Here is a 27,841-nt window from a genome sequence, read left to right as displayed (position 1 = left end):
CTCACCTGACTGTCTAGAGTGAGGATGCCATCCTTTCCTTGGTCGTCCTTGCTGCTGTGGTCTGTGGCCTGCATGTGGGCAGGTGTGACTTCTCTGAGCCCCCACCCTCAAGAGCTCCTTGCCAGGCAGCTCCCCTGGGACCCAGAGGTCCCTTATGAGACTCCACATTCCATCACCCTTTGTTCCGAGTGACATCCAACTAGAGAAACAAAATGACACCTCCAAATCATGTATGATTTGAGGGTGCAAGGGTCCCTGGCTTCAGGGAGGGGAAGCGCTCCCTGTCCCTGGGGGTGAAAAGGGAGGTTGGCCTCTCCTCTACTACACCGCTCTCCTGAGTGGGTGACCCCATGCCCAGCTGGAGTCAGGGAGGGTGGGTTGGGGGAGGTCTTAGTCTTTCCTGGAACCCCCTGCCCATGGTAGTCCAGCAGCCTGGAACTTAGCTCCTTTCCCCCTCAATCACCTCAGTTCAGGCCCTGAGACCCCAACTCCTGCCCACTATAAACATAGAGTCATTGTCTAGACACTGCTCAGGAAAATACCTCCCGCTACCCTACTACAACCCCTAAATGATTCTAGTATCACCACTGGAAATTTAGCTGAGAAGTGCTGCTCCAAAATCCAGAGGCAGGCAATGGTGCCATTGCCCAGGGGATGGCAGTCACTTGGAGACAGGTAGCTGGATTCTGGATGTAGTTTGAAGGTATATTCCATCAGATTTGCTAAAATTGTATGTGGGCCATGAAGTAGAGGGTCAAGAATCACCTTCAGGATTTTGGCTGAGCAATGGAGTGAGTGGCCTTGCCCTGTACTGAGACAGTAGGTGAGTGCTTGTGGGAGGGGCCCACAGGAAGAGTTTGATTTGGGCATGTTCACCCAGACTTGAAGGAGTTCCTGGTATGTTCTATATATTATACCCTTTGCTGATATGTTTGGAAGCGACATGCACCTTAAAGAGGTAAAAAGATTTGACACATTCTTGATAGTTGTCACCTCCCCTTGGTAAATGAATCTCTCTCATTTTAACTTTTTTGCTTTGATTCTTATTTATGTCACATCTACTTATTTTTGTTCTTGTTTTTCTGGCATATCCTCTTCTGCTACTTTGTTTCAAACTTTGCTTTCTAATTTCACTTTATATATGTCCCACTCACTGCTTTTATTTCCCATTGGTTACTGGTATGGTTTGGATCTGTGTGCTCACCCAGATCTCATGTTGAATTGTAATCCCCAGTGTTAGAGGAGGGGCCTGGTGGGAGGTGATCAGATGATGGGGGTGGATTTCCCCCTTGCTGTTCTCATGATACTGAGTGAGTTCTCATGATACCTAATGGCTTAAAAGTGTGTGGCACCTCCCCTTTCATTCTCTTTCCTGCCGCCATGTGAAGAAGGCACTTGCTTCTCCTTTGCCTTCCGCCATGATTGAAAGCTTCCTGAGGCCTCCAGCCATGCTTCCTGTACAGCCTGCAGAACTGTGAGTCAATTAAACCTCTTTTCTTCATAAATTACCAAGTCTCAGGTAGTTCTTTACAGCACTGTGAAAACAGACTAGTACAGTTATTTTAAAAACAAAAAAAAACATTCTTTAGAGATGGGGTCTCACTTTGTCACCCAGGCTGGAGTGCAGTAGCACAATCATAGCTCACAGCCACCTCAAATTCCTGGGCTCAAGTGATCTTCCCACCTCAACCTTCAGAGTAGCTGGGATTATAGGTGTGCACCACCACACTCAGCTAATTTTAATTTTTTTTGTACAGATGGGCCCTGTGTTTCCCAGGCTAGTCTCAAATTCCTGGGCTCAAGCAATCCTCCTGCCTTAGCCTCCCATAGTGCTGGGATTACAGGCATGAGCCACCATGCCTGGCCTCCTTAAGTTATTCTTAAAAAATTACTTAAAGTTCAATGCATGTAGGACAAAACTCAGAATATTAACTCTTTAGATTAGGCTCCTCTAATTTAAATTTCAATGCCCGCTTATAAGTAATTGCTATAGTTTGGATGTTTGTCATATCTCATGTTGAAATCTGATCCCCGATGTTGGAGTTGTGGTCTGATGGGAGGTATTTGCGTCCTGGGGATGGATCCCTTATGAATGGTTTGATGCCATCCTTGTGGTAATGACTGAATTGTCACTCTATTAATTCCTGCTGGAGCTGGCTGTTCAAAAGAGCCTGACGCCTCCACTGCACATTGCCCCCTCTGTCCCCATGGGCTCTCGGCACACACTGGCTCTCCTTCACCTTCTTCCATGAGTAGGAGCTTCCTGAGGCCCTCCCCAGCAGCAGATGCCGGTGTCATGCTTCTTGTACAGCCTGCAGAACTGTAAGCCAAATAAACCTCTTTTCCTTATAAATTACCCAGTCTCAGGTATTCCTTTATAGCCACACAAACAGACTAAGACAGTAATAAAAGCATTAGAGGTTTACTACCTTAAAATAATCCTGATTTACATATTTGACTACTGCCACCCTGATACAGATTGGCTCTGTGTCCCCACCCAAATCTCATCTTGAATTGTAATTCCCATGTGTTGAAGGAGGTACCTGTAATCCCCAAAGTGTCAAGGGAAAGAGGTGATTGGATCATGGGGGCGGTTTCCCCCATGCTGTTCTCATGATAGTGAAAGAGTTCTCATGAGATCTGATGATTCTGTAAGTGTTTGACCATTCCGCCTTCACATGCTCTCTCTCCTGCCACCTTGTGAAGAAGGTGCCTAGTTGTCCTTCTGTCATGATTATAAGTTTCCTGAGGCCTCCCCAGACATGTGGAACTATGATTCAATTAAACCTCTTTCTGTTATAAATTACCCAGTCTCAGGGAAGTTCTTAATAGCAGTGTGAGAATGGACCAATACCCACCCAGGGTGAGACTATACCTCCAGAAGCTACATGTCTGCATGGTTTTCAGCCTGCAGATCCATGGGTGCCTCTGCTTGCTGGCTGCATCATACCATGTTGCCAATGTAAAGACAATGGCAAGCAACCAACTTTTCCAAATGTATTGGAATAAAAATCCTTGTTCTCAGGCCAGAAAAAAGTTAGAACTATCTGATAACGGAAGGAAAACAATCCCAATGTTTGACGTCTGAAATTACAACCCATTGATTAAAATGTTACTTTTAAATACAGCCAGAGCTGCCAGAACTGTATCTTTCGCCTACCCAAATCACCTGGGCCAGGTAGAGGGTTGGGGGAGGACTGTACAGGCCAACAATACATGCTGAGGACAGTAAATGAACCTGGAAGATGTGGACTAGGTCTGTGTGTGCAGTCTCCTTCTGTTCTCAAATTAGAAACATACATGCCTAAATTTAATCTCTCCTATCAATCTCCAGAGTTAATGAACACCCATGTAACACACATATTTTCCACAATTTCACTTTCTGCCTCATTCCCTCCTCTATCACCTCACCCCTCATTTTGAGATCATCTTAGATTTTTGTTCCATACTGTTATTAATTTTTTTTAAATCTATAATAATAATTATTTAGATTTAACTCTAAGTTTGGTCCGCTTTCTTAACTCACCACTGTTTCTTTTTCTTGGTTTATTGGTTTATCCATCTTGTAGATAATCTTTGATTCTGTTTTTAGAGAGAGCACATAGGTGGTAAATTTTCAGAGTATTTGCCCGTCCCCACGTTATTTTTTATCATTTCCACCTATTGGAAAAGGTATGAGACGTTAGGTTCAAAATAATCCTTCCTCTTCACTTGATGGTTTTCTTCTCTTATCTTCTACAACAATTTACAACAGAGTCAAGAACTCTGATAATAATAACTGGAGTCACTTTCCCTTGTGATGGTGGTACCAGATTTAGCAAGTAGAGATAATATACAACATTTGGGACGTGCTTATACTAAAAATTTGTTACATTTCTGAAATTCAAAATTTAACTGGGTAACCTGGGTTTTTTTCCAGTCACCTTACTTTAAGTTAACCTGCATTTGTTTATTTTTCTCAAAGCCTCTAAATGTCATTATTTTTGATATTCTGAAATTCCACTAGTGTCTGCATTCAGGACCCTTCCTTGGGTCTGTGCAGCCCTCCATGGCCCCTCTACACTGAAAACATATGTCTTCTATTTGTTTGGTTGGTTTCTTCCTCTCCTGAGTTCTCTCTGTTCTCCCCTGACGCTCTTACTAGATGCTATTTGCTGATTTAAACTGCCTGTTACTACCTAAATAATCTTGATCTAGTTAATTCACCTCTTAGCACCAGTTTCTGCTTCATGAAATCAACTTTAATGAAACCAACCTCACAGCAACGCCATGAGGATTAAGTTCATCAGCGGATGTAATGCCCCTTGCATGGTGAGTGCTATGGGTACTGCCCCAATCGTGCCTTCACGAGGCAAGAGCATCCATGCTGTTCTGCTCATGTGGGTACATCAGGCCTGTGGTAGGATGACACTTCCTGCCTCTTGTGGTTGGGTAGGGCCACGTGACTTGTTGTGGTTAATTAATCATGACTGTGTACCCTGTGATTTTTCTGAATTGATGGATTTAGTTACCAATGTAAGACCCAGCAGCACACTCTTCTGCTCATCCACAATGAATGACAATGTCTCTGATGCTCTGTTCTGTCACTGGATTCTGAGTGAGGATGATGTAGGAGGCAGCCCCTGTTGACCTTCAGTGGACATGCATGAGTGAGATACTGACTTTTGTTTCATGGCACTGAGATTTGGGGGATGCTTGTTACTGCAGCACAGTGTCACCATCCTGACTGATAACACAGGAAGAGCCAGGATTTCCCTCACCTCAACTACTCTGCATTCATGCAGCTGGTGTCCTGTGACACTGCCTAGTGAGTGTCCTGTGCTGCTGCCAGCCCAGCCTAGACAAAAAGACAGAGTCCATCCTTTATTGACATTCTTTATTGAAGTCTGGGGGAGGAAGTGCCTTTGCCCTTGAGCTGGTTCTGAGCTCTGATCAATTCAGCCACAACAAGGCTCATCCTGCAGTTGGTGTCGAAGGCACCTGAAAGCCATATATCAGAAGCTTTTTCTACTGACGATGGAAGAGCCCATCTCCTTGTACTCCTTGCTGGTGACCCACATGTCCTTGAACGTGGAGAGTGAGCACAAGATGGAGCCACCTACCCAAGCTCCATAGACGGAATACGGACAGGTGGCCACCTGGATGGGGTTAAGGAGGCAGAGGAGAGTGGAGGGCAGAGGAGGGAAGGGGAGGTAGGGAGAGGGCAGGAGAAAAGAGAAGAAAGCAAAATCAAAATGCTACTCTAAAGTGGGGACACAAAACGTCCGCCCCTGAGAGAACTTCATGGACAGTCGTCTCTCTCTCCTGGCAAATACAATCTACGATTTGCCATTAAAGATATCGAACAGTCCATGCCTACTTCCTGTAGCTTTATTTTTTATTTTTATTTGAGACAGGGTCTCGCTCTGTTGCCCAGGTTGGAGTACAGTAGCACAATCACAGTTCACTGCAACCTTGACCTCCCAGGATCAAGCAATCTTCCAGCCTCAGCCTCCCAAGTAGCTGGGTCCACAGGTGCACAGTACCATGCCTGGCTAATATTTTCATTTTTTTTTTGTAGAGATGAGGTCTTGCTATGTTGCCCATGCTGGCCTCAAATTCATGGCCTCAAGTGATCCTCCTGCCTCGGCCTCCCAAAATGCTGAGATTACAGGTGTGAGCCACCATGCCCGGCCTGTAGCTTTAAACTATTAGATAAAATGAATAAGAGCACAGAGGACTCATGCCCTTGGCATTTTAAAACATGTAACACATTTTGTCCATATAGAATGACGGTGCCTAAAGCATAGGTATTTTGTAGAAAAAATTGGAAAATACAGATAAGCAAAATCAACCCATCACCAGTCATCGAACCCCCTAGAGAAATTCCTTCTAGATTGCGATGGGGAGCTTTCAAGACTTCCTCTCACTCTTGCTAGGCTCCTCTTTTCATGGCAACACCTATAAAGTGTATATTTCTTTCCATTTCTGTTTTAGGAGAGAGAGTAATGTTTCTTATACCCAGTCAGGTCACCTCTGGACTGGGAGGAAGTGAAGGTCTCTACAGCCATTTGTCACTGATCCAGGTGACAGCCCTTCAGTGGAAGAGGCTCCCGGGTGCCTGGTGTTGGCCCTTTCTCTGCCTGATGCAGGGGGCTAGGCATGGTGGTGTGCACCCATGGACCCAGCTTCTTGAGAGGCTGAGGCTGGAGGATTGCTTGATCCTGGGAGGTCAAGGCTACAGTGAACTGTGATTGTGCCACTGTACTCCAGCCTGGGCAACAGAGTGAGAACCTGTCTCAAAAAATGAAAATAAAGGCCAGGCATGGTGGCTCACACCTGTAATCCCAGCACTTTGGGAAGCTGAGGCGGGCAGATCACCTGAGGTCGGGAGTTTGAGACCATCCTGGCCAACATGGTGAAACCCCGTCTCTACTAAAAATACAAAAAATTAGCCAGGCATGGTGGTGCGTGCTTGTAGTCCCAGCTACTTGGGAGGCTGAGGTAGGAGAATGGCTTGAGCCTGGAGGTGGAGGTTGCAATGAGCCGAGATGGCACCATTGCACTCCAGCCTAGGTGACAAGAGTGAAACTCCATCTCAAAATAAATAAATTAATTAATTAATTAATAATAACTAAACAGAGGCCCCTGGGGCTCAGGAAGGTTAAGGTCACTTGCTCCAGGTCAGACACTTGTCATTTCACATGTTCACTAACTTTCCTTAAGTCACTTAGGTAGATAATAACAGGACATGCTTAGGATTCTAAGACACAGGGAGCAAATGCCTCGCTGCGGGGATCTGCAGTCAGGAAGCGCTGAACGGAGATTTGGGAAACCCGAGGCGTAGACGAGAGGGAGGGAAGAGGGGTTCCCCGACTCAGCTGCCCAGTGTCTCCTGGCTCTGCCGCACCACAGAATGGCTCTTGGCTTGGAAACCACTTGCTGGCATTGGTTAAGAAAAGATTTATCATAGCTAAAAAAATAAAAATAAAAAGGAAGAGTCAGGAGGGGGGAAAAAAAAAGCATGGTTAGGATCAGGGCATCAGGCAGAGAAAGGGCTGATGCCAGGCACCCGGGAGCCTCTTCCACGGATTCCACGGAGGGGATGTCACCTTGATCAGTTGGTGACCTCATCTGTGTCTTATCTAAACCAAATGGAGACTGGGATGGTGTGTGTGTTAAGAAGAAAGTAAATTGATCAGTGGCTCATGCCTATAATCCCAACACTTTGGGAGGCTGAGGCAGGTGGATCACCTGAGGTCAGGGGTTCTAGACCAGCCTGGCCAACATGGCGAAACTCTATCTCTGCTAAAAACACAAAGATTAGCTGGGCGTGGTGGTGGGCGCCTGTAATCCTTGCAACTCCGGAGGCTGAAGCAGGGAGAATCGCTTGAACTGGGAGGCGGAGGTTGCAGTGAGCCGAGATTGCACCACTGTACTCCAGCCTGGGCGGCAGAGTGAGACTCTGTCTCAAAAAAAAAAATAAATAAATAAAAAGGAAAGAAAAGAAGAAGATAGCAAATCACTAACAGAAGATGGCCAAAGGATTGGATTGAACAATTACGAGAAATATGTTTTAAAAAATTAAAAAAAAAAAAAAAACAGAGAAAAGAACAACAAACATTTCTTCTCCATCTACCCAGGTGCCCAGGGGTTTTGAGAACAAAGGACCTTGTGCTGGCGTGGACGTGGTCCAGAGCTGGCTCAGCCCTCGCCGGGACAGATGGGAGGCTCAGTGTTTCTGTGGGCAATTGGGTCATCCATTCAAAAAACCTCGAATTGTGCATGATTGTGACTCCAAAATCCACATCTAGAAATGGATCTAAGGGTATGACAACATTCTGAAGAAATGAGGGGAAATATTGGACAGAGTTTTAGCTCGAGAACATTCATGACAGCAGATTTAGGTTGCTGGGAGAAACAATTATTTGAAAAGTTGGCCCCATGGAAACTAGCTGTTCTCTCAAGGTGGATGATGAGCTCATTTCAGGGAGAGCATTTTCTTTAGGCAACAATATGAGGAGCTTTATGGATGATTACAGGAGAAGCTACCATGGTACCTCTTTCAGAGATGGCTCAGACAGGAGAGAAATTAGGCAGAGAAGAGCTAAATCACGGCCAAGTAATGGGAAATGGGCGATGTCATCATCAAGCTTCATGGAGAGTTTTGGGCGGGAGGAGGCTGTGGAGGACACCTTGAGGACTCAGAAAGATGAAAGGGCTTGGACCAAATGCAGCCCAGCCACCTGCTGGCAGGACAGAGATGGGCCAAAGATCCCCTTTGCAAACGTGGTCAAGAAACCTATGAATGTATGCCAGGCGTGGTGGCTCACACTTACAATAACAGCACTGTGGGAGGATGAGGTAAGTGGATCACTTGAGCCCAGAGTCCAAGACCTGAACCAAAAAAATGAGCCGGGCGTGGAGGCACACGCCTGTAGTCCCAGCAACTTGGGAGGCTGAGTGGGAGGTCACCTGAGCCTGCAGTGAGCCGTGACCATGCCACTGTACTGCAGCCTGGGTGACAGTGAGACCTTGTCTTATTTTCAAAAAAAAAGGAAAGAGAAAAAAAGAAAGTTACAAAAGTATGACATTCAATTTTAATGTGTTTTCCACGCTGGGCTAAGCAGTAGCCTTCTGTTCTGATTCAGTCAAAGTTAATTACACACGAGCCTGGAGTGGTCCAGAAAGCTGAGAGGAGGGAGACCAGAAGGAGGCTATGAAGTGAGAGCCTAGGGCTTTGGAGTGAGAAGGTGGGAGGGGTGATGGTTTTAACAGAATATAAATGCCTATGATATAACATAAGATGGTCTAACGAGAGCTGCAGACTTAGGGAGGAAGGAAACCAATAACAGTTTTACAGCATCCCATGAATGTTTATGGCCTATAGGAAGAGGGCTGAAGACTTGGGAAGTGACAAGGCAGTGGGAAGATATTTTTGTGTAATCCTGGCTGATGCATTTGTAATTCCTGATGCTTCTCTGTTGCTATGGAGGAAGGATGGGGACTACCTGGGACAGGCATCACTGCTGTGCATTCTCTTTCAAATCTCACCCTGGTCTACAGAGCAAGGACAGGAAGGGTGCAGGGAACACCGTCAGATGGACAAGGAGAGTCTCAGAGGCAGCCAAAGATGCTCTGAGGACATGTGCCAGACCCTTCCCTCTCAGTGCATCTGCCTGCAACCAGACCTGAGGCCCCTAGGGTTGGGGGTGAGGGCAATGGGTGATAGGGTGATAGAATCCTCCAGAAAAGTTTGGGGGGCTGTGGGCAAAAGGGAGTAAGTCCATGCCTCCTGCCTGCAGACTCTGGAGGAAGTCACCTTGCAGTGTCCTGTTTCAAAGCTGGCGGCTGCAGCAGAGGGGACAAAGGCAGTAAGATAGGTCTAGGGAGGACAAGAAGTGCTGAGATGGCCACTCACGCCCCTGCCCACCCTGGTGTCTGGAAGATCCCGCCCCTGCCCCGCCCCCACAGAGCATACAAAGGGTGGCCATGAACCCTGATGACAGGCACAAGTTGGGTGGGGGTATTGCTCTGGTGAAAGTCTCTTGTGCACCTGCAGGAGACCCCATCACAGAGTTCCCTACAGTTGGCCAGTGGGATTTGCAGCCAGCTCCAGGGCCAGCTGGTGAGATGGGAAGGATTCAGGGCCAGCTCGACAGGGACGCCTTGCAGTGACAGCTCCCAGAGACCCCACAGCAGAGGCTGTGAGGCCAGACGCAGACACAAAGGAAGCCAGAGAAAGTGTCCACTGGGGACAACCCTGGGTGGGGCACCCACGGGGGTAGAGTGCTTTCATTTAACCAAAGGAGGCTGCATTCATGGGGCAGCTGCTGAGCCCAGCTGGAAGTGACTGAGTGACCTTGCCCCTCCTGCCCCAGCCAGGCCAGGTATGTCCCACATCCCTGCAGTCCCGACATCCTGACAGTCCCACATCCCAACATTCCCAACATCCTGACAGTCCCAGCATCCCAACATTCCCAACATCCCGACAGTCCCAACATTCCAATAGTCCCAACATTCCAACAGTCCCAACATCCCAACAGTCCCAACATTCCAATAGTCCCAACATCCCAACAGTCCCAACATCCCAACAGTCCCAACATCACAACAGTCCCGACATCACAACAGTCCTGACATCCCAACAGTCCCGACATTCCAACAGTCCCAACACCCCAACAGTCCCAACATCCCAACAGTCCCAACATCCCAACAGTCCCAACATTCCAATAGTCCCAACATCCCAACAGTCCCAACATCCTGACAGTCCTGACGTCTCAGCAGTCCCCAAATCCTGGCAGTCCCAACATTCCAACAGTCTCAATGCCCTGATAGTCCCGACATCCCAACAGTCCTAATGTCCTGACTGTCCACACCTTGTGTCCCTATGATGTCTACTCTCTGCACAGGAGCCCGATCAGTTCTCCAGAGCCTACTTGGACAATGTCTCTCCTCGGCTGAACCCGCCAGGGGGTTTCCAGCCCCTCTTGGAGTGGATGTCCTTCTGCGGCATCTCTGACCTCGCTTTCCCATTGCCTTTGCTCACTCGGCCCCGGCCAACCCTTCCTTGCCCTTCCTCCAGGAAGCAAGCCTCTGAGCTGCTGCATGGGCTGATCCCCCCTGGCTGAACGCTGTTCCCCAGATACCCACATGGCTCACCCTTACCTCAAGTGCTTACCCAGTGTCCCCTTCTTAAGGAGGCCCACTCTGGCCCACCCTGTATTCAGCACCCCCGGCCCTGCCCGCACTCCCTCCCACCCCGTCCTTTGCTGCATTTTCCTGACATGCCACTCATGTCCCCTTCATGTTTATTCACGACGTTTCCTGCCTCCCCCACCTCCGCCAACTAGAGTGAAAGCTCCAAGGACTTCCCAGGTGCCAGGAGCCATGCCCAGCATATCTGAGGCATTCCAGATACATCTGTGGAATGAATTGGAGGCGCTCCCAGAGGGGATGGGTTGGGGAAGCCTCACCTTCACATGAACTGTAGGGGATACCAGCTCAGATATTTCTCTCTGCATCCGGAATCTCAAGCCGGGGCAGGAGCCCGTCCCTCCCGACAGCAGCATGTGGCCGAAGAGGACGTTCTGGAGGTCGGCGCTGCAGGAAGTGATGCTCTGGATGGCCATCGTGTGGATGCCAGGGGCGTCTCTCCCTGTCAGGACAGGCAGAGGGAGAAAGAATGTTGGAAGCCAGAGGCTCGGCAGCTGTGCACCTGGGCCCCTGCCTCCCAGCGGAAGGCCTTGGGTGCTGGAAACCTCCCTGAGCCTTAGTTAGCTCCCAGTGTGGCCGGCAAACCTTAGCTTAGCTGGACTCCCACCAGGGAATGCAGGGAGCCACCCGGCCAGACGACAGGACTCAGCTGCTCCTGGTTGAGGAAATACATAGCAATTCTCCGCTCTCCTCCAGGAGAATTTATATTCAACGGTTACTGACAGTTATTAATATGTAACGCTCTGGTATCAAGTGTATAAAAAGATTCCTGTCGAGGCAGCATCCTCCTTCTGGCAGCCTTTGAGAAATGACACTGATCCCTCCTTTCTTGGCTCATCATTTGGCCACATGAATAAACTCAAATATAATGGGAACCGCCCTGAAGAGATGTGTGCCCTGTATTACTAGGTTGGTGCAAATGTAATCGATTATTTTTGCACCAACCTGATATTTTTTGTTCAATATTGTGAGCCCCTGGGAGGGCTAGGTGGTGCCGTCCATGCCTCATGTCCCTTGCCTGGGAGGAAAAGCTGCCGAATAACCTTGGACCTATGAAAAAAGATTAATCTCAGGGGGCATTTAAGAGGGGCCCGGCAGGAAGGCCCTGCTAGCTTCACTGTTCTGGGGTGGTGCTCCCGTTCATGGAGACCCAGCCAGACCCCGGGGAGAACCTCCCCACGGTGGGTGAAGAATCTCAATTGCTTCTCCACGTCACATTGGTGGGGCACGTGACCACGCCATCCCCTGCACAGTCTAACAGGGGAACACAGAGACAAACCAACTAACTTACAGGGGATTCTAAGTGCCAGGTACTCACTGGGTCCTCATCCCGGGGAAATGGTTACTTCCCCACCTTTAATTCCCCTTTGTCCTTTATGAAGGTAACGAAGAATTGGACTCTGGGGAACACGTGCTTTTCCATGTCGACCCGGGAGATTCCATCTTTCCCATCAGTAGGGATTTCACCCTCCATCGTTTTTGCTGTTCCACCAGGACAAATGTACTGGCCGGAGCATTTAGGCAGCTCCATGCTCACTCAAAGTCTCTAGATCAGCCACATTTGTAAAAAGCTCCCTCCAAATCCAGGGTGATTACATGTCTGTCTTAAATTGTCTTGATTTTTATATTTCAGATTATTTTGTGAGTAGGCAGAATATAAATAGTACATTATTAAAGAGAAGGCCTCTTCGGTGAGTTTCCTTCTCTGTAAATTGGGATAATTTTATAGAGGCAGATTTGGGGGTAGATTCAAGGATACAACACATGCGATTGTCAGCGAAGTGACAGGCAGACTGTAAGTGTTAGCTGGAGTCGGAGGAGCTTTTGAAACAATGTGCTTGTTTGCTACTCAAACCAGACTCCCTCCTGGCAGCCCTAGTTCCTTCCTTCCTTCCTTCCTTCCTTCCTTCCTTCCTTCCTTCCTTCCTTCCTTCCTTCCTTCCTCCCTTCCTCCCTCCCTCCCTCCCTTCCTCCCTTCCTCCCTTCCTCCCTTCCTCCCTTCCTCCCTTCCTCCCTTCCTCCCTTCCTCCCTCCCACCTTCCCTCCCTCCCTTCTTTCTTTTCTTTCTTTCTTTTTTCAGACGGAGTCTCACTCTGTCACCCAGGCTGGAGTGCAGCGGTGTGATCTCAGCTCACTGCAACCCCCACCTCCCAGGTTCAAGCGATTCCCCTGCCTCAGCCTCCAGAGTAGCTGGGACTACAGGCAATGTGCCACCCTGCCTGGCTAATTTTTGTATTTTCAGTAGAGATGGGGTTTCACCATGTTGACCAGGCTTGTCTCAAACTCCTGAGCTCAGGTGATCCACCCACCTCAGCTTCCCAAAGTGCTGGGATTACAGGTGTGAGCCACCACGCCCGGCCCCTTCTTTCTTACAGGGTGCTCACTTGCTCATGTCCAGGCTAATTTCTAAATGACACTGCATTTAGCAATTCACCTATGAGTTTTGTCTGGAAGAGCGCCTCGGGGCAGAAGAAGCTCTCCTGCCCAACGGTGATCTCTTGGCCGTCAGGCAGCTGATATTTCTGATGGTGGGAAGGTGAATCAGTTTTCTTCTTTTCCTTGTCAAAGTCCAAAGCCACATAGCAGCATTTCTCCTTCATGTCCCGGATGTACTCTCGATCCCCTGTGGGACAAAGGAAAAGTGCCAAACAGAAAAAGGCATGAAAAGGAGATGAGTTCACAGAAGCGCCTTTGGTGAGGTTGAGGCTGCACCACTGGAGCTGCCATTTCCATTTCCATCTCACACCCCAGGTGCTCTTGTTCGTGCCGCGTGTTGAGCCTGAGTTTGTGGAAGTGTAGAATAGGTATGTCTTGAACTAAGATGAAAGGGGTTAGGAAATTTCAGCTTTTGAGAAGTTGAGACCCTTCTATATATGGTGTATGTTTGGGAGAGGGTGGGAGGAGCTGGAAAACCAAACCCAACTTTCTTATCTACTGCTATGAGTGGTGCTGTTGGTGCCCCATCCCCCAGCTGCCACCTGCTCACAGCTGCCCTCTTCTTCTCTGGAGAATTGCCCACAGTGGATCAAAGTCCGTACCCAGAAATATCTGGAAGCTTACATACATTCCTTCTCTTTTTGGATGGCGGACGACAGGTTTTAAACCCAGCTGCGTCTTCTTGTGTTATGGTTTTATGCTTTGTCTATCACTGCTTTTGAGTTGGATCAGGGGAACTCTGCACCACCCACCTGGAAATGTCACTTGCTCTTCAGCCCCCTGACGTCTGCCTTCTACCTTCACTCGCTCCACCTAACCTGCTCTTGCCTGGGTCTGTTCTGTACTCCTAGGTCCAAAAACCTGAGGACACGCTTTGATTCTTTCCTGCCCTCTTTTCCTCAGCAGCTGAGGCTGTTAATAACTCCCTTCTCTTTCCTCAGCTCCTGGGATGCTGCACTCTCCTAATATTTGTTCCTTTCTTCATGTAGTTGGGGCTTTGGTGAGGCAAATTTGGCTTCGAATCCCATCTCTGCCATTGACCCAATGCCTGGCTTTAGGCAACTTCATCAACCTCTTAAACCTTCCCTTTCCTTATCTGCAAGAATGGGATTAATGGTCACTCGCAGGACTGTTGGAAGGACGAGAGGCAACGATGCTCACCAAGAGCTCACCAAGTGTGAGGCGTCAATAACATGGTATGACTTTGCCCTGCAATCCTTCTCACTTTCCCTCTAACTGCTGTTATTCTTTAGGGTTCCATGCTTTGCATCACTTTTGACACAGACCTCTTGGTCCGCAAGGAAGACCCTGAGATGCAGGATTGTAGGCTCACTGGGAATGAGTGTCATGCAGGTTATACAGGCTGGGAATCCAGTCCAGGAACTGGTGTAGAGAGGGACAGACACCTTGCCTGGAGCCTCGGGTTCATATCCCAGCTGCTATGCCATTTATCATTTATGGAGTGTTGGGCAAATCTTCTAATAACCTTCCTAAGCCTCTTCCTTTTTTTTTTTTTTTAAGAAACAGGATGTTGCTTTACTCTGTTACTCAGGCTGGCATGCAGTAGTGCCATCATAGCTCACTATAACCTCTAACTTCCGGGTTCAAGTAGTCCTCTTGCCTCAGCCTCCTAAGTAGCTGGGACTACAGGTTGCTTATCACCACACCCTGCTAATTTTTTAATTTTTGTGTAGAGACTGGGTCTTGCCATGTTGCCCAGGCTGATCGCAAACTCCTAGACTCAAGTGGTCCTCCCACCCCAGCCTCCCAAATTGCTGGGATTATAGACATGAGACATTGCACCCAGCTGCATTGTCCTCTTGTAATGGAAATAATTGTTCCCTCTCATGGGGTTACAGTGAGAAGCAATGAGAAAATGCATGTAAAATGTTTACTTGGCCCAGTGCTTTGCACAGGATAAATTCTCTATAAAGCTTAGCTCACCATCATCATAACAACTGTCAATCATAACTATCATCACCATCATTACTACCACCACCATCATCACAATCATTGTTACCATTACTGTCACCGTCATCGTCACCATCACCGTCATCGTCACCATCACCACCATCATCATCGCCATCACCACCAATCACTATATGACCATCACCATCATCACCATCACCACCATCACCATTATCACCATCAATCATCATATGACCATCACCATCACCATCATCAGCATCACCATCATCACCATCACTATCACCATCATCACCACCACCATAATCATTATCATCATTATCATTGCCCTTATCATCATCATCAATCCACTAAATGTCCCTAAATATAGATAAGGTTGTTTTTTAGAACTTCAATGATGGTCATGAAGTCTTAGCTTTACATACTGAGGGTCATAGGATGAGCTAGCAAAGAAGGCTATTACACCCCAGAGATTAGTTTACCCAGCCAAGAATAGCAGTTTCCTACCTGTGCCCAACAATAATTGCCCATTGTCTTTCAACAGTTGCAGGAGGTGCAAGGTTAGGTCCTGGCCCGCTATGTCCAGCTGGAAGGTTGACAGATGCAAAGGGCAGCCATCAGCGATGGGCACAAAGTGTGTCATTCCTTCTCCAGATTCAACAGTCAAGCCTAGACAAGAGAACATGCTGGCATCATAATGAAGGGCCAATGACATCCCTTATAATTGTTGTATCTGCAGGGAGAGAAGGCAGAGGGGAGCCAATGGAGGAGAAGACAAAGATTCTCAGGAGCCAGCTTTCTTCCCCCAAAGGGAAGCGCCCAAGGAGGAAGAAAAGGACTGGTTGTTTTGGACAGCAGCCCACAAGTTTTCTTATGACACCACATAGGCAGGTTTCACAGTAGTGGTCCAAAAGGTAAAAGAGGAAAAATTATACCAGGATTTTTTTCCTTTTATTGTTTTAATTGACAAATAATACTTGTACAGTGTTTGTACTGTACACAAATAGTAGCTTTTTTTTTTTTTTTTTTTTTCCCCTGAGACAGAGTCTCGCTCTGTCGCCCAGGCTGGAGTGCAGTGGTGCGATCTCGGCTCACTGCAAGCTCCGCCTCCCGGGTTCACGCCATTCTCCTGCCTCAGCCTCCCGAGTAGCTGGGACTACAGGCGCCCGCCACCACGCCCGGCTAATTTTTTGTATTTTTAGTAGAGACGGGGTTTCACCGTGTTAGCCAGGATGGTCTTGATCTCCTGACCTCGTGATCCACCTGCCTCGGCCTCCCGAAGTGCTGGGATTACAGGCGTGAGCCACCGCGCCCGGCCCATAGCAGCTTTATTTACAATAGCCCCAAACTGACTACTCAAACATTCATTCACAAGTGGATAAAGTACAATGTATTCATATGATGGGCTACTATCCAGCAATGGGAAGACATGAACTCTCAACCCACACACAAGGATAAATCTTCAAGTAATTATGCTGCGTGGAAAAAAAAAAAAAAAAAAAGAATCCCAAAAAAGAGTGCCGCCCTCCCGGTCCATTCACACAAAATTCTAAAAAATGCAAACCCCAAGGCAGCTGGTGGCTGTCTGGGGACAGACTGGAGGGGCAGAGTGTGCGGTGCCAGGGAAGGGATTGGGGTGACAGATACGTTCATTATCTGGTTCTGAAGGCTTCAAGACTGGACCCATGTGTCAAAACTTAGCAAATTAAAAAAACTTTAAACATGTGCAGTTTATTGTATATCAATTACACCTCAAGAAAGCTATTAAGAAAAAAAAGTGAGCAAACTGTTAAAACCTGGGAGTGAATCGTTTAACCAGGAGGGATGAAAGGGGCTGGAGAGCGCGAGCTGTGTGGGTCTTTGTTTTTCATTACCGGTCAGGGAGAGTGGGCTGTGCAGAGTGGTGAGCGTCTCAGCCAGAGGGATGGGGAGGGTGTGGGGGGCTCCCGCAGGGCCACTCACCAGAGGTCTGGCCGGAGGCGTACAGAGAAAGGACTCCTTGGTTAGCTAAATACAGGGCAGGTATGTTGAAAGTCTCAAACAGCACCTAGGGAGAAACATCAGCCACCCCTGGCAGCCAGGCCCACAGATGAGGAGGAGGTGGGCTTCTCCTTAACTACTCAGGCAACATGAGTCCCACCTGCAAGAGGCACTTGTTTCCCCGGACCACCCAAGAGAGAGCCAGACCACGGGCACAGAAACACATTCCTCCTTATCCTAGCTTTGCTCCAATGAGCTCCAGGACACTCAGTTTCCCAGTCTGTAAAATGGGCTCACATCCATCCCAGACATCTCTTAGGACTGTGGGGAGACTTGGATTAGATGGTGGACTCCCTACGGATGGGCTCCTGGGCATAGGGGCTGTCCGTTGATGTCTGGTATCTGGCTCAGGGTGGATTAGGACAGGTGCACAGTGGCCCCAGGGTGTGAAGTGCTGGGGTGTGGACACTGGGAGCAGCCCAGAGTTCAGGGAAGGGCCTCGTCTGGCATCAGGACCCCTGGGTTCTAGGCCTGGCTCTTCCAGCATGTGTGACCTTGGGAGATGACTGCTTCTCGTTGTGCCTCAGTTTCTTCATCAGAAGGATAATAGTGGTACCTCCCTGGGGATGGTGCTGAGGACAACATGAGTTAACACCCGTAACGCCCATGCCATAGTGCTTAGTGTATACTGGGCATTTCGCAAATGCCATCACTTGCTGGTCCCAGGCCTCAGTTTTCTCATCTGTAAAATGGGAAGTGGACCACAGGGAAGGATCCTGAGGACCATGCGAGCTCTGTAACCTTATGGCCCCACAGCAGGCCAGTGGGAGCCAAGGCCAACTTTTGTCTTTGTGGGGATTTTCTGAGGCCTGCTGGGGCTGGGTGCAGGATGGAGGGGTCAAAGTAGAGCCCACAGATGTGGAAGTATTCCCTTTGCCAGCAGTGAGGAGAAGCCCCACACAGGTGGGCTGGCGGTTGCCTGTGGCCTGCAGGAGCCCCCGCCTTCCTCGTGATGTCTGCCCTGGGCTCCTCTTTCTCGGGTCGCCCATCAGGTTCTGCCCATAGGGCTCCAGAAGGAGACCCAGGGAGGGGAGGAGAAGGGCTTGCTGACGTCCCAGCTCCCTCCCTGCTGGGTCCCTCCTCTGAAGGCCACAGTGCCTGGGCGACAGCCCTCCCTGGGAACTGATAACCATCCACTGCTCTTTCAGGCAAAGGTGTGGTAGCAGCTGCCCTGGGACACCCCCGGATACTGCAGCCCCTCATGGGACTTTTTTCTAACACTCACGCTCACCTTTGTGTATAATCCCTTTATGCCACTCCCACTAAATATGCCCCACGTGAGTGTACCTTTGACTTCCTGCTGGGTCCCTGATACAGTTAGAGGGTGAATTTGCAGAGGACCAGGGCAGAAAGGCAGGCAGTGCACCCAGCGGGTAGGAAGCCGCCGAGGCAGGCTGGAGTCCAAACCCACAGCTGGAGCCCTGGCTCATCTCACGGGCCAACTGAACTGGGCCGCAGGGCACCTGGGCTTTGGCCAAGTGTTCTTCAGTGTGTGTCTGTGGGGTGTGTCTGAGTGAGACCAACACGTGGATCAGGGGCTGCGTAAAGCAGACGGCCCTCCTTGGGTGTGGGTGGGTCTCATCCAATCAGTTGCAGACTTGATTTGCTCAAAAGGACGGAGTAAGAGGTAGCCCCTCTGACCTGACTGCCTGCACCCGGATGCCAACCCTTCCCTGCCTTTAGACTGGGAGTGAACGTTGGCTCTTCTGGGACTACAGCCCGCCAGCCTCCGGACTGGAGCCACAGCATGGGCCCTCCTGGGGCTCCAGCTTCCCAACGGCAGAGCCTGGAACTCGCCGGCCTCTGTCACTGTGTGAACCAGGCCCTCATCCTGAACCCCTCTCCATGCCTACGATCATCCCACTGTTCTGTGTCTCCGGAGAATTCTGCCGCCCCCGCCGGGAAGTGAGATGTCCCCTGCAGAGGGGGCTGTCCCGCTCCTTCTCCAGCTCCCCACCGCTTCATGGGCACTCGACAGTCTGAAAGTGGGAGCCTGCTGCACCCCGTCCATGCAGCCCAGCTGTGGCCCACTCCTGTGATCCACCTGTCCACAAGCTAAGGAGGACTCAAGGGTCTGCTCAGGGCTTTGGCTTAAATGAGGCAGCAGCTCATGCCTACACCGTGACAGATGGAGCTGCCGTTTCTGGGCCGCCACGTGCGCCTCTGCAGCGAGCAGGTGGTGCCGCGAGCCCCAGCCCTGTCCGTGGGTCACGGCTCACCTCGGGAGAAACCGCTGGGCTCCAGGGACTCTGGGCCAGGTGGTGGAACCATGCTGCTCGCTTAATGAGCTCACCGATGTCCTCATTAGGAGCAGCTAATGATGTGATGGGAGCATGGTGGCCAGTGGCGGCCCTGCAGCCCCCACCCCGGCCTTAAGGAGAGTGCCACACCTTCCTCTCTTCTCTAGCCCAGGCCCCTGCCGGGCCCCACTGCCCAGTCCCATCAGGGCCACCCTGTCAGCACACACCAGCACCTCCTCTCTGGTGGGCAGGCCCAAGAGGAAGCTCAGAGAAGAGACCTGGGAGGTTTTAAACCAGAATCAGACCTGCACATAGGACAATTGAATTGTGGCTGAGAGTGGAGTTGCAGGGCGAGACCACCGGGGTCTAGGTAAGCCCACCAGCGACACTCCGCATGACCTTTGCCAAACTGCTTAAGCTCCCTGCTGCCGCAGGCTCTTCATATATACAAAGGGGAGGATGGTCAACTGCCCCATGGCTGGTTGGAAGGCCTGCATGAAGTCACGTGTATGCAGTTTCTGGCCCCTAGCCAGCGCCCTGGTGGAGGCCGGCGTGCTTGGCATGAGTGTTGAGGGGGCGTCTCCTGCCCAGCGTCCTCCTCTTGCCAAGCAAGGGGCAGGTGAGGCCGAGGTTGCCCCCAGCTCGGGGGAGACCAGACGCTGACCCCGCCCTGAGGCCCTCACCACCACTGATCCCGCCGAGGCCCCCACCGCCATCGGCCCCGCCCAGGCCCCCACCGCCACCGGCCCCGCCGAGGCCCTCACCACCACTGACCCCGGTACCTGTGTGACTTTCTGTTTGCTGGGTGTTGGGTTCAAAGGCGGCTCCGTCACCAACACGGGGTGCTGCTCTGGGGCGACGTGGAGCACCCGGTAGAAGGAGTGATGCCAAATCTAGGAGGAGACAAGATGCAGTCAGCGGCTTCCTGGGGCCAAGGCCAGGCTTCTGCAAACGGAGCAGGGCACGGCTGCAGGACCGGGCAGGGCTTCATGTTCTGTTATTTTATGTTATGTTATTTGTTTGACAAAGCAGTGTTTTATTTTTATTATTTCTATTTTTTGAGACAGTGTCTTGCTCTGTCGTCCAGGCTGGAGTGCAGTGGTGCAATCTCGGCTCACTGCAACCTCCACCTCCCAGGTTGCAGTGATTCTCCCGCCTCAGCCTCCCGAGTAGCTGGGACTACAGGCGCCACCACCGCGCCCGGCTAATTGTTGTGTTTACGGTAGAGACAGAATTTTGCCATGTTGGCCAGGCTGGTCTTGAGCTCCTGACCTCAGGTGATCCACCCACCTCGGCCTCCCAAAGTGCTGGGATTACAGGTGTGAGCCACTGCGCCCGGCCGTCAAAGCAGCATTTTAAATAGCACTCGTGACGGCTGAGTGACACGAGGTCAACCTGATCTGAGGGAGGAGCAGGGAGGCAGCTTCAGCAAGACGCAGAACCTCTGCTCAGTCACCGGGCCTGGGGCTAGGACGTGGGGCTGAGACCAGCGAGGCCCGGAGATTGGCTACAGCATCATGTGGTCTCATGAGGACAGATACCACCACCAGGACTTCAAGGGTGTGACACAGACTGGGACTCAGATGGGTGGATGCCGCACGGGGAGAGAGTGCAGGTGTGAGCCCAGCATGCACGGAAGCTCCACCACACACCAGGCCAGCCCTGGACAAGCGACCTGACTCTGTGAACCTCATTCCTCATGCTCCAAACAGGAAATGTTCCCTGCCTCACAGAGGAGTGTAACAGTGAAATCGTGACCTCACCGAGAAGCCTGGAGCATTCATGTCCCACAGTTGCCATCACAAAGCTCCAGAGACGGGGTGCCTCGCACCGCAGACACTCACTCTCTCCCATGCTGCAGGCTGGAGTCCCAGATGAAGGTGCTGCAGGGCGGGTTCCTCCCCAGGCCTCGCTCCTCGGCTTGCAGCAGGCACTGTCTTCTCCTGGTCGCGTCCTCACAGGGTCCCCCGCTGTGTGTCTGCATCTAACCTCCTCTTCTGATAAGGCCTCACTTACATTGGATTAAAGCCCACCCTAATGATCTCTTCTTAACCTAGTTGCCGCTTTAAAGCTGCTATCTCCAAGCACGGTCACACTCCGAGGCATCGGAGGCTAGCGTTTCACATGTAAACGTTGGGGACACAGTTCAGCCCCTCACATCCGGTACAGTAGGCTCAGCCCCTCACATCCGGTACAGTAGGCTCAGCCCCTCATATCCGGTACAGTAGGCTCAGCCCCTCACATCCAGTATAGTAGGCTCAGCCCCTCACATCCAGTACAGTAGGCTCAGCCCCTCACATCCAGTACAGTAGGCTCAGCCCCTCACATCCAGTACAGTAGGGGCTCAGTACACCACGGTTGGTTACCAGCTGTGAGTCTGCTGCCCGTCCCCGTACGGGGACGTGCCCCTGGGGGAGGACAGTGTGGAGGGGCAGCCTCCTGCAGGCAGGCACAGAACCCGGAAGCATGAGGCCACAATCCCTATGAAAGAGCAAGAGCCAGGTGTCAGCGGCAGGTGTGGCCCATCTGCAGATGACCAGCCTGAGGCAGGGAAGGGACACAGCCAGACACGAGCTTGGAAGAGTCTCCTGAAGATGGGGCGGGATGATGAGAGAGAGGAGGTGGGAGGCGTGGGCACAGCAGAGGGTCACTGCGTGACACTGGCAATTCAGGGAAGATGGTGAAGCCAGGAGCCAGGACCCCTGAAGCCACACAGAAGTCAGTGCCTTGGGCTCCCTCAGGCAGGTGAGCCCCACCCAAGGCAGCAGAGGGTGGGGGGCCGCTGGGGCCCATAGCTGAAGCTGTGCTCTCCAAGACCTGTCTACACGGCCCGTGTTTCTGCATTCCCTGTCACACTGGGAGCCATAGCCACAGCTGTGCAGGAGAAAACACTTGTGAACAGTGCTCCCACTGCCCCCACCAAGATGGCCCCAAGGCCCTCAGCCCCTGGAAGTCATGCCCTGTGCACACCTTTCCCACATGGAATCAGGACTGGCTTCTGTGACCAACAGAATGTGGCAGAAGTAACAGTGACCTGGTGCCTCTACCTTGGCCTTTTCCATAGTTCCCCATGGGGGAAACCAACCGCCAGGCTGGCAGGCCACTGAGCAGCCCTGGAGGGTGACCCCCGTGCAGAGGAAGCACCCTGCGGCCACCTGATACTGCCGCCTTGGAAGGGGCTCCTCCAGCCCCAGTCAAGCCTGCAGCCGACACAGCCCCTGAGCTATGGCAGCCACTTGAGACCCCGAGCCCGAACCAGCCTGAGGAGTCACTCCCAGATTCCTGCCCACAAAACTGAGAGAGATGACCCTTGGCATTTTGAGACTCCACATTTGGGGCTAAATGTGTGAAGGCAGCATTAGAACATTGTGATGAGTTGAACTGTGTCACACCAAAACTCATAGTTTGAAGTCTTAGCCCCCGTACGTCTGAATGGGACCTTATTTGGAAACAAGGTTGTTGCAGATGCCATCAGTTAAGAGGAGGGTGGGTCCCCAATCCCACAGGAAGGAGGAAATGTGGACACAGACACGGAGAACGCCACGTGAACCTGAAGGCAGACATCGGGGTGACACATCTGTGAGCCAAAGACTGACAGTCACCAGGGGGGAGGCCCAGGACATGCACGGCCCTGCAAGGAACCAGCTTGGCCCACGCCTTGACCTTAGACTTCCAGCCTCCAGGATGGTGAGGCAATGAATTCCTGCTGTTGAAGCTGCCTTGTCTGTGGCTGGAACAGGGACACAGTAACTAACAGGTACATCCTCTAAGGCAGTACACGGCCTGTCCAAATGCACATGGAGGCCCTAGCCAGAACCTGTTACTAAGTGAGGGAGCTGCAAGTTCACTATACTTACCACTCTTTACTGTTGGGACTGAAGACTCTTTTGCTTTCTGTCTGTCTGCTTTGAGACAAGGTCTTCTTCCATCGCCCAGGCTGGAGCACAGGGGTGGAGTCACAGCTCACTGCAGCCTCCACCTCCCAGGCTCGAGCAATCCTCCCACCTCAGCCTCCCCAGTAGCTGGGATCACAGCGGCACACCACCACAGCCAGATTATTTTTTAATTTTTTGCAGACATGAGTTCTCACTCTGTTTCCCAGGTTGGACTCAAACTCCTGCACTCAAGCGGTCCACCTGCCTCGGCCTCCTAAAGTGCTGGGATTACAGCCACGAGCCATCGCGCCCAGCCAGGACTGAGGACTTTTTATCCATCATCCCCCTCAGCCCTCAGAGCAGAGTCTGGGTCAGGAAGGCCTGCACCCCCGTCTCATAGCTGGACATGACAAGGGAGGCCTATGAACACGTCCTGCCTGGCAGAAGCTGTGCCCACCTTCTCCATGTTGTCCCAGTTGGTCATCGTTGCTCGAGAAATGGGATATTGCAGGATGAGTTTCCCTCGATTTTTCTGAACCTCCTCTCCAATGAACCAGTCTTCCTCTTCCATCCCCACCAATACATTCTGAAAGACATAGGCAAGGACAGGTCAGCTTCTAGGGGTGACTGGGGTTGGACTCCCCTGCAGCTGGCTTTCGTTTGTGGAGACCCAGTGAGCCGCGGCTGGGAGGCCACAGTGGCCTTCGTGGGAGACTCCAAGTCATAGCACTGGCATCCACGACCTCCCCAAGCCCTGTCAGCTGTTTCAGAAATGGCCGCTAAGAGGTTTTAGCAAAGTACCTGCAAGGTAAGAGTGCACCCGGGGAGTCGTTCCTAGGAACTTCATCCTGTCCAATTTGTAGATGAGGAAACTGGGGACAGCAAGGAGAGAGGCTGCTGAGGAAGGAGAGGTGTGGGGAGATGCACCAGGAATGCCACGGTACTGCTGGAGGGTCAAGTCGATGAAGCCCACTGGCAGGAATGCATTTCATAAGCTGACATCGTGGTAGGAGGGATCGTCACTGCTTCCATATTTGCTTTGGAAGGCTGACCGGGAAAGGGTCTGTGATGTAATTCAACTGCTGTTATTTTTTAGGAAGATAAACCTGGCTACTTTCATGGCAGATTCAGCTATCCATTCCATCATTCAGAGGTGATTTTACTTGATGGCCCATGTGTTCATCTGGGTCCACTGAGAAACAGACACCAGGATGGAATGAAAGGTGCAAGGATGTGATTAGGGAATGCGCACACAAGGGGGACAGTGGGGTGAGAGCAGGATGAAGATCGACAAGACAACAGGCTGCTGTCCAAGTCTGAGCCTGGGTGCAGGAAACAGGGAAGCAGATTGGGTGGGTGACCTTAGCCACCATGGTGTCTAAGGGAAGGCTTTGCAAGGTTGTTGGAGAGTCCTTGAGCCAGGCTCATTTATCACAGGAGTGCTGGGTTTCCCAGAAATGGGCTTGACTTGCCTTGGTGTCACTGCCATCCTCCGTTGTTGGCTGGGAGCAGCAAGTAGGAAGGATGACCTTAGTGCAATGGTGCTGTGCCACAGTGACATAATGGTGCCATGCTGCAATGACCTCATGGTGCCACGGTGCAATGGTGCATGTGGTGGAACCATGCCATGGTGCAGTGGGTCAGTGGTGCCATGATGCCGGGTGCAAGAGTGCAATGGTGCAGAGATGCAATGGAGCAGTGATTTCAGAGTGAGGCCCCCTCTCCAGGCTGCCACAGCTCACCTGCACAGAGCTTTTCTATCTTAGGAGTTTGTCTCTTCCGCAGAAGAGGTTTGGACTTGGGATGAGAATCACCAGCTATGAGACCTGGGGAAAGTTGTGTCCCTTCTCTGAGCCTCCATCTTCTTGGAGCCTCCGTCTCCTTCTCTGAGCCTCCATTTCCTTCTCTGAGCCTCCCTCTTCTTCTCAGAGCCTCCATCTCCTTCTCTGAGCCTCCATCTTCTTCTCTGAGCCTCCATCTCCTTCTCTGAGCCTCTACCTCCTTCTCTGAGCCTCCATCTTCTTCTCTGAGCCTCCATCTCCTTCTTGGAGCCTCCATTTCCTTCTCTGAGCCTCTATCTCCTTCTCTAAGCCTCCATCTCCTCCTCTGAGCCTCTATCTCCTTCTCTAAGCCTCTATCTCCTTCTCGGAGCCTCCATCTCCTTCTCTGAGCCTCCATCTCCTTCTCTGAGCCTCTATCTCCTTCTCTGAGCCTCCAACTTCTTCTCTGTCCAGTGGGAACAATGACCTCTCTTCCTCACACCTCGCCATGGCGCTGCTGGAGGATCAAGTCGATTAAGCCCACCAGCAGGAATGCGTTTCATAAGCTGGCTTCATGGTAGGAGGGACTGTCACTGCGGCCACCTCCTCGAACGTTTCTCAGCCACCACATCTAAGTGCGGTGGGTGGGTGGTGGACAAAGTCATGGGTGTGCAGAAGGAACAATGTTTTTTCCGGTTCGAAGTTGCTGTTTGAAATAAAAAGATGGACAGTGCTGGGCCTGGTGTCCTTTTGTCAGGAGGCCTGTGGGTCAGAGCGGCTGCTCTACTCAGAAGGGACCCAATGACTTTGGGCAACGCCTTCATCCTGCCTCTCTGTTCTCACAAGTCCTCCTAGGAGGGGTCTCACTGCCGTCTTGGCTGCCAGACTCAAGCCCTGGAAGGGGCGTGGGGTTGGGGGAGCCCCGAGGGACACCCTGGGTCTCCGTGGCTGTGACTTCTTGACTTGGGAGTTAAGGGCACTGCGTCGAGCTTGTGGGAAGGGCCATGGAGCTTACATCTAGGACAAAAGGTGACCTCTCTCAGAGATAGAAACTTACTCCCATCTGCCCGTGAAAATAAATCCAGATCAAGAGCCAATCTGCTGTGGTTCCGCGGAAGAGTCTGCTGCTCCATAATTCATCTTGGTCACTCATTCTGTTTTGGCGAAGAATTTTCCTCTTGCTGTGATCTCGTGTTTCGCCATCTAGGTCAGCGTTCCCCAACCTTTTTGGCACCAGGGACCAGTTTCATGGAAGACAATTTTTGCACTGAGCAGGGCAGGGGATGGTTTTGGGATGATTCAAGTGTATTACATTTATTGTGTGCTTTATTTCTACTATTATTACATTGTAACATATAATGAAATAATTATATAACTCACCACAACATAGAATCAGTGGGATCCCTGAGCCTGTTTTCCTGCAACTAGGACAGTCTCATCTGGGGGTGATGGGAGACAATGACTGTGCCTACAGCCTAGCTGGGGTGGATTCAGAGGGGAGAGCCTCGCTCTCAGCAGACGCTCCCTAATGCACCCCCTCTAAGTCAATCATACTCCAAGGATAAGGCCCCTTCCCTGGAGCAGGGGCTGAGAGCTGAGATGAAATTCCACATTGTAACTGCAGTGGGTTGAATGATGCCCCCCGGCCCCCGCCACCATTATGTCCACCTGGAGTCTCAGGTGACCTTATCTGGATAAAGTGTCTTTGCAGAAGCGATAGTTAAGAATCTCAAGATGAGCATCACCTTGGATTACCTGGATGGGCCCCAAATCCAACGACAAGTGTCCTTCTAAGAGAGAGGCAGGAGGAGATTTGAGACAGAAAAGGAAAAAGAGAAGGAGGCCATGTGAAGACAGAGGCAGCCAAGGGATGCCTGGAGCCCCCAGGAGCTGGAAGCGGCAGGAAAGATCCCCCCGCTACAGCCTTGGGAGGAAGCCAGCCCTACTGACACCTTGCTTTCAGACTCCAGGTCCCAGAACTATAAGAAAATATATTTCTGTTTTTCTTTCTTTTTTTTTTTTTTTAGATGAATTCTCACTCTGCCACCCAGGCTGGAGTGCAGTGGTGTGATCTCAGCTCGCTGCAGCCTCTGCCTCCCGGGTTCAAGCGATTCTCCTGCCTCAGCCTCCAGAGTAGCTGGAATTACAGGTGCACACCACCACACCCAGCTAATTTTTATATTTTTAGTAGAGACAGGGTTTTGCCATGTTGGCCAGGCTGGTCTCAAACTCCTGACCTCAGGTGATCCACCCACCTCAGCCTCCCAAAGTGCTGGGATTACAGGCGTGACCCACTGTGCCTGGCTACATTTCTGTTGTTCTAAGCAAATACACGAATATGCTAGTCATTATTATCATCACTGCCATCGTTGTCATTGCTAAATCTTCCCCATGGGCCAGAAACTGCACCAAACATGCATTCACTCATCTCACTTAACCTTCAGGCTGAATCTATGAGATACATCTATGAGGACAATCATATTATGTAAAAGAGATACCTCTGCCACAGCAGCACCCTTGCCCTGAGTCATGCATGTGCTGAGGACAGGACTGAGATTGGAGCCTCAGTCTCCCCGGCCCTGCAGCCCCAGCTGTTAACCACTGAGCACCACAATCTCCAAGCGGTAAGCTGGTTGTCTAGCTCGAGTGCAGGCGCCTGCGATTTGCCAGGGCGGTCCCTGCTATGATGCCTGCCACTTGGACAGCGAGGAGGAAATCCACTGGTTCCCAGGAGCCATGTGCATTTCATCCTCTTAGAGAGGGAGAGGGATTTTCTCCTCTGTCACAGCTCTGGGAGCCAGTGTATCTTGGATAATTAGAAACATTGCCAATAATTTGCTCCAAGCACTGCAAAACACAAGAGTGATCGCCA

The 27,841-nt window shown here is 51.0% G+C and overlaps 1 protein-coding gene across 1 annotated transcript; it reads right to left on the bottom strand.

Moving 5' to 3' along the window:
* Nucleotides 1–4,862: 4,862 nt before the first annotated feature.
* On the bottom strand, nt 4,863–21,118 carry ACTE1 (actin epsilon 1). The gene is made up of 9 exons (XM_077964874.1): nt 21,098–21,118; nt 20,117–20,227; nt 19,485–19,612; nt 18,948–19,053; nt 17,017–17,101; nt 15,562–15,723; nt 13,127–13,315; nt 10,953–11,134; nt 4,863–5,138 (listed from the first exon to the last, which is right to left on the bottom strand). The coding sequence occupies exons 1-9, from the start codon at nt 21,116–21,118 to the stop codon at nt 4,995–4,997; spliced, it is 1,128 nt and encodes a 375-aa protein (XP_077821000.1). The 3' UTR covers nt 4,863–4,994.
* Nucleotides 21,119–27,841: the final 6,723 nt, after the last annotated feature.

The sequence above is a fragment of the Macaca mulatta genome, chromosome 14, assembly GCF_049350105.2.
Source record: "Macaca mulatta isolate MMU2019108-1 chromosome 14, T2T-MMU8v2.0, whole genome shotgun sequence".
In the NCBI taxonomy this organism is placed as follows: Eukaryota; Metazoa; Chordata; class Mammalia; order Primates; family Cercopithecidae; genus Macaca; species Macaca mulatta.
This window is presented reverse-complemented; position numbering and strand designations above follow the sequence as displayed.

Excerpts from the sequence above, each read along its gene's own strand:
- ACTE1 (XM_077964874.1), bottom strand. The coding sequence starts at position 21,118 with ATGAATGCTCCAGGCTTCTCG. Across the intron at positions 20,228-21,097 it reads TGAATGCTCCAGGCTTCTCG|ATTTGGCATCACTCCTTCTA; the intron begins GTGAGGTCACGA and ends GTCTCCTCCTAG. Across the intron at positions 19,613-20,116 it reads GCAAACAGAAAGTCACACAG|GTCTCTTCTCTGAGCTTCCT; the intron begins GTACCGGGGTCA and ends AAAACCTCCCAG.